This window comes from Pyxicephalus adspersus, chromosome 1 (genome assembly GCF_032062135.1).
Source record: "Pyxicephalus adspersus chromosome 1, UCB_Pads_2.0, whole genome shotgun sequence".
In the NCBI taxonomy this organism is placed as follows: domain Eukaryota; kingdom Metazoa; phylum Chordata; class Amphibia; order Anura; family Pyxicephalidae; genus Pyxicephalus; species Pyxicephalus adspersus.
In genome coordinates this window covers 61448362-61459600 of record NC_092858.1, presented here as the reverse complement: position 1 = coordinate 61459600, position 11239 = coordinate 61448362, and the positions used below count along the sequence as shown (strand labels likewise).

General features: G+C 35.2%; 1 protein-coding gene across 4 annotated transcripts in view; it reads right to left on the bottom strand.

Annotated features, from left to right (window-relative positions):
* Nucleotides 1-11239, bottom strand: part of TMTC4 (transmembrane O-mannosyltransferase targeting cadherins 4) — a 36358-nt gene that overhangs the window by 7098 nt on the left and 18021 nt on the right. For all 4 annotated transcript variants that reach the window (XM_072411591.1, XM_072411600.1, XM_072411608.1 and 1 more), the window contains 6 exons: nt 10423-10625; nt 7324-7495; nt 6864-6995; nt 4245-4324; nt 2628-2735; nt 2401-2542 (listed from right to left, as the gene is read on the bottom strand). In XM_072411591.1, the coding sequence (XP_072267692.1) occupies nt 2401-2542; nt 2628-2735; nt 4245-4324; nt 6864-6995; nt 7324-7495; nt 10423-10625 (837 nt within the window). The remainder of the gene's footprint in view (nt 1-2400; nt 2543-2627; nt 2736-4244; nt 4325-6863; nt 6996-7323; nt 7496-10422; nt 10626-11239) is intronic.

Genomic DNA, 11239 nt, shown 5'->3' with positions numbered 1-11239 from the left:
AAAAAAAAAAATCACCTATGACTGGATGCTGGGGAGTGGTTAACACAATGCCAGTTTGAACAATCATTTAAAGCGAACCTATCAACAAAATTTTTACTTTACAAAAAAGGGTGGACAACCCATGTATGAAAAGTAAAAAAAAACAGGGGTGAACCCTCTCCCCTGCTTTCTTGATCGCTGTGGGACCCAATCGATGACCCATCGATGACCCATCTCCTGCAGGATCAAAGGATCTGCGGAATTAAAGGTGTGATTTTTTTTCCAGTTTAGTTCTGCTTTAAGGATTTACAAATGTACACACAATAAATGATGTAAATATTCACCTAAATTACCCAAATGTATGAAAAATTTCCAGTTTAAATATTTAGTCTGCAAATAATTACATATTCAAAATGAATACTCACAAATTTTTTGAGTGAGCATTCTCATCTTTAGATAAGCAGCCTCAAAGTATTTAACATTTTAGAGAGAGCTCAGAAATGGGAGGGAGGGACACTGAGGAGGAAAGCAGAGAAATAGATTGGGGAATATTTTCTGATGGAATCCACAAGATATCACACTGGCTTGATAAAAAGAATGTTCACTTTACTGTAAGGCATTACGTAAAGCAAACTGAAGCTTTAAAAGGCTTTAATAAAGTGGCTTCTTTCTTACTACTATTACAGTCACTCTGTTAAATAGGAGTTACATCAGGGTGTTTATTCACTACTTTTGTTTCTGTACTCCTTTTGCTATGAAAGTTCATAGATAGTGTCTTTTGTATTGGGTTTCAACCCGCAGACAGATGTAAAACGATTATCCACAAAGCTGTCACTTTATAAAAATAATTTTTTACAAAGCAGTTAAGGATTTGAACATTGAACTTTGATCTTCAGTAATTATACAACTCCTGTATTAAAAATCCTTAGTTGGCACAGTTGTACAAACCACTAGATTTTTTAATATGATTAAATAGTAATCTTGGGTTCTAGACATTGAACTTAAAATAGTCAAGATATTAAAAGTTCAGCTGTGTTGTGTAAAAATTAACAAGGCACTGGAATGTTTTAATTGGGAGAATTAATCCTTTTCAATCTAAACTTCCTCTTCCGATTGTAACACCTTTCTTTATTAACCATTTTCAATAGTAAACAGAAGAATAGGCTGTGGATTGCATTACATCAAAGGGGAGAATTTCTATCCCAGCTATTGAGCATTGTGCACAGATTATTACAAAGATGGAGGCTTCCAGAAATGTGTTTTCATTTTAGCTGTCTCGGTTGCAATACACAGCAGTATGGCACATTGCTAAAATTAGAGTAGAAAAGTTGTTCACAAGTAACATTTCAGTTGTAAATAAGAAAAAAAGATAGAAATAAACCTTTTTTTCTGACATCTCGTACAGCTGGTTTGTATTCTAAAGGCATCCATGCATGAAAGATTCTGATTACAAAATAAATAATAAATTCTGATTTTATCTGATGTAGGCCTTGGATAAGAGGACACCTCTCTCTGAGGAGCGGAACGGATTGCCTAGGAGAACTATGGAGATCTTGTTAGAATTTTAGGATCAAGTCAAAAGTGTTTGTTATTGCCTGCTAATGGCACCCTTAAAAAGCTACACCTCAACATCATGTTTGGGCAGGATCAAGCCAAATTTTATAATAAATATGTTATGCAAAATTCCAGTAAAACACCTGTTGCAATGACTGCTTATCTCAGTCAAAATGGAGATTTGAAATGGTCACTTGGAATTTATTGAATCATAAAACAGCCTAACTTGTTAAGGATTTGCCTCTAAAGGTCAACTATACCAATGCTTTAACTCTTTCACTGCTAAAGCGATTTTTTCCCCTTCCTTTTCCTCCGCACACCTACTTAAAATTTTAGTAGTTACAGGCTTAGTAAGTAGCTGGTACACTATGCTTATGCAAATTGTTTATAAAATGTATATTTTTAGTAAAAAGACATTAAAAAGAATTTTAGTGCACCCAAAAATACAATCCCTATTTATTCCATATGGGGTTATTTAAAGTCCGGTAAAAATGTTGGGAAAAAACTGCAAAATCAACCGACAGCAAATGCCCCTACAGCTCATTGGTTTAGAGTTACACAAAATTAAGGAACCTTCAATTATGTCTCTCACTCTGGTATGTACAGCAATACCCATGAAGTGTTGTACAAATGTGGTTTATATAGGCACATGTACTGTATAATAATAAATATTATCCCTACAATCAGTTTTCAAAAATTGTATATAAAATACACATGCTATCCGTGCACTGTAGGAATAAGCGGCTTCCATGAAGAAACGCACAAAAAGGCAAATACATAAGGAAAATGAAACATTCACATTTTTGTTTTTTAGAAAACATGTCAAAAAATAACATGAACAATTTTTTTGAAAACCAGGACACTTACCAGTCGCCCCAGGTTGTAGTAACAGTCTGGATATTTTTTTCTGTATTTGATAGCAGTTAAATAGCTTTTTTCAGCTTCTTCAAACTGTTTAAGGCTGTTCTGCACAATGCCTAAATTCATCCATGCAGCTGAAAAATCTGGCCTATAATTAAAAAAGTCATACAGTGAATATGGCCAGCAACATGAATAAAAATACATTTGCCATTAATTTCAACCTAGTTACTTACTGGATGGAGACAGCTCGTGTCAACAGTTGCTCTGCCTCATGGAGTTCTTCTTTCTCTTTTAGAATGTTTCCAAGATTGTTCATTGCATGTACATACTTTGGGTTTAATCTAAAAGTTTCAAATATATTTGCTATGTTATTATGGTTACTAATGGGTGGTTCAACAGACACAATGTCCCTTTCATAAAGAAAATAAGGTAATTGTATGCTTAATCTTATTTTATAAAATGTATTTCAGTTCTATGGCAAATCTAGAATTACTATTCCATGTGAATGATGTTCCTTTTCAAGCGATGGATCAGTCCTTGTTTAGTTAATAAATGAAACAGAAATAAATGGATCAAACTGGCACCATAGTGTTTGACAAGGTGGCATCAGTCAGACATTTAGCAAACATTCTCTCCAGGTGAATCTACCAACTGAATGTGTTTTAAGCGGTAAGTCTTTTATTCACCACTAGAGAATGTTTGGTGAAAATCACATTTACTGATTTAATTAATAGTCCCCCTAAATGCTGCCATTCCTCTTTAGCCTATCAGATAACCATGCTTAAGCAAGTAAAAAGCTCACATCCATGATGTCTTGGGAGCTTTCCTGTTGTATGCGATGTTTTCTGTGTTGCAAATGAAGTGATGAAGTAAAGTAGGTAAGAATCTTACAAATGTATAGAAACTAATCATTTTAGGGCCCTATATATCAACATATATTATGTTATAAATTGGGTCTTCTATGGGGCTTTTCCATATGCACTTTAGAAAAGTAAAGGGACCCACTGGTTAGGCAAAGGCAGCTTTGTGGAAGATTTTATACACGGGGTGTAAATATTGTGAAAGGCATTGGCTGTCAGATTCAGGTAAATGTACATCTGTGATGCAGAGAAAAAAGAATGCTTTTAATCACTGGAGCTAAAAACACATATATGTGCACTGTTCTACCTAATCAACATCTGTAAATATGCTCAGCAACTCTAGTGACTTACACAACCTTACTACACGCCACATGATCATGGTGGCTTTTTAAATCTACAAAGAAGCAATACAACCTGGTGACTTTCCTGCTGCACACTACATCACCCCTCTGCTCCACCCCCTAGTAAGCATGCTTCCAGTGTTAAGACAAACTAATTCCAGTTTTGTTTAGTGTGACCTCTTCCACACTTTGAATGGCCACTGAGGCAACCCATCACAAGTATTATTATTATTATTACACAGTATTTATATAGCGCCATCATATTACGCAGCGCTGTACAAAGTCGACAGTTATGTCACTAACTGTCCCTCAAAGGAGCTCACAATCTAATGTCCCTACCATAAACATATGTCATTAATGTAGTCTAAGGTCAATGAGATGTTTAGGAAATTTGTTAGTTTACTGCTGCACAAAACTGGCATATTACATTATTGTCCCAATCTAATTCTGAGTTATGTTAAGAAACTTGGGTGACTATATTCAGTTTTATTTGCATTTAACAGGTTTATAGCTTTATTCGATGTCACAAAAGTAAAATTTAGTAATAACAGGTGAAGCTGAGAAAAGTATAAAACAATATTTGAATGGTATTATACAAATATTCCATATTAATATTCATCCTTGTTAAAAAGTAATATTACAAAACTACCTTACAGCCTCTCTGTAGAATTTAATGGCATCTGTTTGATGCCCGCGGTCTGCTAAATTTTTACCCACATTGTAGTGCACCTGCAAATTATAAAACATACTTCATTTTAATATTTTTTTTGAAATAAAGTGCCATAATTGTCAGACATGTAATACAATAATTATACAGGTTTTCAATACCAACTTTGTTATGATCATACTTTGAAGTTTTTAAATCAAATGTTGCTTGCATTGACACAAACAAACCAGTAAATAATCCATGCTCAATAACCAAAAATGCAACAGACTGATCACTAATGTGCTTGAGAGGGCTCCTGCGAAGCACCCTTAGCACTAATGGACAGGATATTTGAAAGAGCTTCAAAGCTTCAGATGAGCAAACCAGGAACACTCTATGACCAGAAGATTACAAATAAAAACACTGTTTCAATCTTAAAACATTAATGGTTATGGAAAATTCTGTTGGCAACTAATTATCCCTTTCTTTGTTCACAATAAATGTCAGTCTTCTCTGAGCTAGGTTTAGTAAAATAAATATATAAAACCCATTTACGTGCCATTGTTTTGGTTTTGCACGGTCATGCCCCTCACAAGTTGAACAAAGCTACAAAAAAAAAAAAAGGATGTTTATGGATGTTTACCCTGGAATAACGCTGTTCATTTTTTTTTTCTAGTAACAAGGCTCACTCATATCTAGGATCAAATTTCAAAAGCAATCTTTCAGGATAAGGCTATGTAGAAACGTCAGATGATTCTTATCCATCTTGTGCGGGAATCTGAAATGTGTACAGTGCTCAACCAATAACGTTTATAGATCTGTCCAGTCAGATCCTTGAAGGACTGCTGTACAAGCCAATGGGGATGAGCACAGCAGGTGCCGCTAGTCTGCCCTCCCTCCTTCCCTCTCTACAGAACAGAATGGTGCTGTGTACAGTGCTCCTTTGTTATCTGTCCCTCTTTTGTAGCTGCTAGAATTATGTAGATACAATCAAACTAAATGTGTCTTAAACTGGTTGTCTATGCTGCCAGTGCTTGTCTCTCTTGAGAATAGCATGACTTGTTTAACCACAGTATTCACCTATATAGTACCCTTCTTCTAAGCCCAAAGCTGGATGCTCTCCCTCAGTTTGGCTATTTCATAAAACAAAATCCCCACAGCCTCTGTGGTTTATGGGAGTTTTTCCTGCTGGGCAGCAAACTGTGCCTTCTGACTATAATCACGTCCAGTGGTTAGCCTGTTGCAGAGTTCCTTGCATCTCAGCAGGTTGTGAATATTTCCCATGGTATGGATTGCATGATTTAATACTAGCTAGGTTGGGTGTTGGAATGTATATACATTTCATCTCTGGTACAGCTAGTATGTGTCTACAGCAAGAAGGAGACCTCACATCAGCTAAAAAAAAAGCGGCCTATGTCTAAGGCTGCATCAGCTCCTGGAAAATCAGTTTACACTACAGCCCAGATTTACACACATGGCTGCACACTAAACAATTCTGAAAATCCCACCACTAGCACTCTGCAGGCAGGATGATAAATAATACTAAATTGTTATATCATAGCCATTTAATTAGGCCTGCAATGAATATTTGCATGCACTGAAATCATGAGACCATGTTCAATTCTAAGATTTTGAGTATCAGGGCATAATAAAACTAACTGAATGTTAGCAGGTTATAAAATTAGATAAATACATCCTCATATGACACACGACACAGTCTTAATAATAATTTAAGACTAAGTCAAACTGCAGAAGAAAAGTGAAAAATGAATTCCCCACCACCATCAACACTTAAAAAGAATTAAGAATTAAGCGTATGAAAAACAAAAACATTAAAACAAAGATAACAAAACAGAGTCTCATTTATTGCTTTGACTGGAAGTTATTGTACAAAAGTAGCTGAGATGATAGCAAATTCTTGTCAAACATATAATATTTTCCATGACAGAATATTACTCCCACTTCTCAATGTGTTTTGCAAATCTTCAGATGAATGGGTAGAGATAATAAATCAATACGATATAGGATCCACACGATGAGGACAGCAATTTTATTATCCAAAATTTGGTGCACAAAAAATTCCTGACAATAAACAGCAAGGATAAAAAATACAAAAAGTTATTGAATTGGCTTTTCTAACTCTAATGCGTTATTGGAAGGAACTTAGAAGACGTTATTCTAAAATTGTATTATCCTTGCGGTTTATTGTTTATTACAGAGTAGGACAAAATTCCTCCAAAATGATGTCAGAGAATGGGAAAGTCATACAGAATCTGTTTACCTCAAGTTATTGCTGCTAAAGATGCTTTCTACAAACTATAAAACCATGGGGTATTTGTCCGGATGCATAAAACCTAAGAATTGAACTTTCTTTTCCTCATGACTGAAAACACAAATTGTATAAACAAGCACACACACATATTAATAAAGAAGTGAAGGCCCTTTGCAGAACATCTTTGCTTTGCTAAAAAGTCCCTAAACAACTGCTATTTCTTAGAAGCAAAATAATTCTTTAAGTAAATCCAAAGATTTTAAAGATACATGGAAATAGTTACCAGAAGCTTACAAAGTCACAAACCAGGGTAAAAATATATTGCATTATATAACAGTCAGTATACTTACTTTAGCATTTAGTGGACAAACAAAAAGGGCACTTTGAAAGAGAAGTTCCTCGGATTTCCACTGGTTACTTCTCTGGACACATCGCATTATGTTGGTGGCCAAAAGTCCCAATACAGTCAGAGTCACAAGTTTCTGATGAGAAATAAGCATTACCAAATGAGTAACAATGACATTTTCCAAATTTTGCTTCAATTTTAACAAATCTGACAGAACAGCATTCTGATCAGATCAATGTTAATCAAAATGACAGCAAACTGCTGGTGAGCCAGCTAAGAAGATAAGTTTGTTTTTATGTGGTATTAGAAAAATGAATTTCTCTTTATGAAAGGTAAATCTGAGATTACTCATGAGTTACTAATGATTTTAAACTTTCTGCTTGTGCTTTGCATTTACATAAACTGACTTTAGCCAAAGATATTCAAACTTTGACCCTGATATATTATGACATGTGAATACCTACCTTTTTATTATATTGTCTACAGATTCTACTATAGCCATATGTTAGCAACATACAGTAACCAACACTAGGCAGATAAAGAACCCGTTCAGCAACAGCAAATCCAACTCTGAAAAATAAATTACTGGCAGGAAGAAACGGTATCACGAGAAATCCCAGCCCCATGGTAACAATTCTGTGGGGAAAACACAAACACTTATTAGCAAATAAACAGAGGCAGTAAGAGCAGGGATAATATTAGTCATCTAATGTAGGTTTGAAAATCAAGGTTTACAAGGACAATGCCCCCATTTTTGTAGTAACCTTAGGAGTCACATAATGCATCTTTATAAAATCAAAGTTTGCAGTAGAATAGAAGTAATTCACTGTGCAGTATTTCCCCAACATGCTAAATGTATTTGTACTATGTGTAAAACAAATATATAAATGGTCTACACCTTCAACAATATAATGTGGCTTAAATAGTTTAAATGTTTGTACTACCTATTGCCCTTTAACCCAAAGATTTTGCTTGGATGTGCAAGTTATATGTATATTTAAAGTACTGTCGTTAGAGAGCAATTAAATTATTAAAGTCCCTAATGGCAGAACATTAACTATTTTTAACAAACAGTAAATGAGTTAAAACAACCTCAATTCTCAAAAATTACAAACCCTCTATAGGGGTATATTATGACTTATTCCCCTGTCAATTTGTCTGAAAGTTTGTGACAGCAGTTCAAATGCTTGTACATTTCTCATTTTATTGCCTTTTAAAACAACGTTCTTGCCACTCATTCTGCAAATCGTCAATTACACAGAAGTCACAATAGTAAACAAATTTAAGTAGAAAAGGGAAATAAGTTTTACCTATACCCCTAAAAGATATATTTTAATCTAAAGTTTCGATTAGCTCCTATTTAGTGAACTTTGAGGTTGATTTTTCCTCTGTTTGTTCTGGTGACAAACATTTGGGTAACAGCCCTCTGTGGTGGCAATACCCCACACTTTGTGGAGATGTTCTTTTAATTTCCGATTGCATCCCCTGCACAGAAGTGAAGCAAAATCCTTACAGACAGACACTGCCTGAGCTGCCAACAATAACATGATAGGTGATTAATCCTTTATTGCTAAACTGAAAAGTAAAAAACTTAAAGTAAAAATGTTGTGTTTTTTTTTAAGTGCAACACCTTTTTTAAAAAAAAAAAAAAAGAAAAAGGGTGCAGCAGAGCCTGGCTGCTCCTTCTGCGCATGCCCGAGCATCTCAGACATGCACAGAAGGAGCTCTTTCATCAATAGAAAACAAATTGATGATCTCACGCATGCGCAGCAAGATCTGCAATTTTTTTTCCAATCTACGTCATCCGATCTAGATGAAGCTTAATGGCAGCAGGTTCAGGAAATGACAGCATATGACTCCATGCATACATCTTTTACCTAAGCCAATTATACAGCCCTCCTCCACTATGTATATATGGTATATGGTGCCACTGTGGCTAGCCAAGTTTCCGCCTGGTGCTTCCAACCTTTGGTTTCGAGGCTGTGTGTCAGTTGTCTCATTCTATCACATTGGTGGCAATGCCCCAAGATAAAACAGTGCAGGATAAGTGTATACCAACTGATCCATTATCTTTTTGAGCAAAGTATCAACAAGTACACCTATAGGAGTTTTTTCCCCATCCACAGGTATGCTTGCACTCTCTCTAAATCTAGTGTTCTCCCTGGCCCCCTAAAACTGGGTGCACCACCCGGGACTTTTCAACAACTACCCAGCTGTTTTTGGGTGGTTACTGAAAAGTCGGGTCACAATACAGGGGAGGCCAAACACCACAGCTCAATCCCACCCAGTTTAAAAAAATCGGAGAACATTGGAATCTCAAAAAGCACAAATATTTTCTTCATTTTCTGCACTTACAACTGCTGATTCCTATAGACATATGTGAACATGCAAAAGATATCAAACGTAAACTATATTGTGGATCTTAGAAAAAACACATTTTTATACATAGCTCGTAGTTGTACACATTATGTAAAATTGACAGCCATATTTGCTTATTATCTAAACACGTTTATGCTGCCCACAGGTAAAAAAAAGGGATTTTTCCAAGATCAAAAGAACAAAGATATTTGCCTATCCTTGGAGGAGTCACTGGAGGTACAGACCTGCTGTAATACTTGGCAGATGATGGCAGTAATACACACTGGATACTTTGATTCTTTCTTCACACAAAAGTAAAGAAATGGGCAATGCTTCTACAGAAAATTTCCTGCTGTGTTATTGTCCTCTTGATGGTAGACAAGATACTGAGAATTCATCACAATTGATGATCAAATCTTAATTTATTATCCATCAAAATAAGTCTGTCTGTTCAGTCTGACTTAAAATAATGCAAAAGTGTAGGTGGCTATAGGTGTTGGCTTATCACATATTCAATATTCAAGTATCTGACATAAAAGGCAGCTACTAAAATACATTTTAAATCTGTATACATTCAGAGGAAGATTAAATAGCAAACAAACCTAAAATTTAGAAGCTGCCTAAAAATGACTTATAGATAAACAATAGAAATATAAACAATAGTTTACAAAAACTAAATATGTATTTTTACATGCATCACATCAGCTAAGCAATACAAACCAAAAATGGACTTTCACATGTCCATTAGGAGAGTTACTAAATCATATCCCAAAGTTTGAGTTGTATCAGTTGTTTTCTTTCTGTTAGCAATACCAATGTAGCAATTTTGTATTTGTAAAGTCTTCTGTGCCCAATAATCCATTTGCTATTCTCCAGTAAAAAATTCTGAAGTTCAGTAATGGACAGAGGTCCATGTGGAAATTACTGTATCATCAACTTACATGTATTAGACATTAAGAGGTTTTGGGAAGGACAAAGAAGAGAAAAGACCCTTATTACACTAAATGAACAGAAAGGCCAGACATATACTAGCATGGCACTCTATACAACAGCTGAGCCAGACAAGGGTATATGTCATAAAATAAAGCAATAAAATTATGTTACTGATTAGAAGTAGTGTCTAGAAATGTAGGTTTCATGAGCTCCTGGCACCCTACTGACAAAAAAGCCATGCTTCCATTATTGGAAATACACAGAGATCTCACCTTCTCGTTTGGCCATTATTGGAGAATAAAGCCTGGTACATTAAGCCAAACAAGCAGAACCAAAGTGCTGCTGGTGCCATTATCCGAAAATCGCTGAGAGATTTAATAAGAGGTATGCAGCCCATTGACCAATCAAAGCACAGCCACCAGGGGCACAGCAGCAGCCATCCATTTAGGGAATAATAGTAATTATAGTTTATTACCTGTCATTAAGACAAAAAAAAAATATTTCAATGTCTGATATTCAATGTTAACAGAATCATCAGCACAGGTGCACTTTCTTGCATACATGTATTCTGCACAAGGTTAAAACATACTGCTCCCTAGTTTCACTAAGATGTATCATGCAAATCACATTTTAGCAACATTTACAGTTTTAGCTACTGCTATAAGCAATTTGAAAATTACAGGAAAACAAGGTCTATGCTAGGTTTCCTCTTTTTATTAATTTCATTAGTTCAAACCAAGGGACACTGCATAAGTCTGTCTATTATTAAAGGTTCCCAACTGCATTGTGACGGCCTTCTTTTTCATATCTTTATACTGTCCACATATGTCCTTATATAAAATATAGGGATAAACTTGATACTTTAATAATTCACGTTCAACTATCCAGTCTGAAACACAGTAAATAACACTTTAATAACTTCAAAACACTCAAGCTCTTAGCTTGAAAGTACCTTCTGCCATCCCTGCAAATATCCCTTTCTTCACACAAGGCAGACCCACCATATTTTATTTGACTGTTGTAACACTTTCCTTTTTGTCATAACCCCAGTGTATGTATATATATATATATATATATATATATATATAT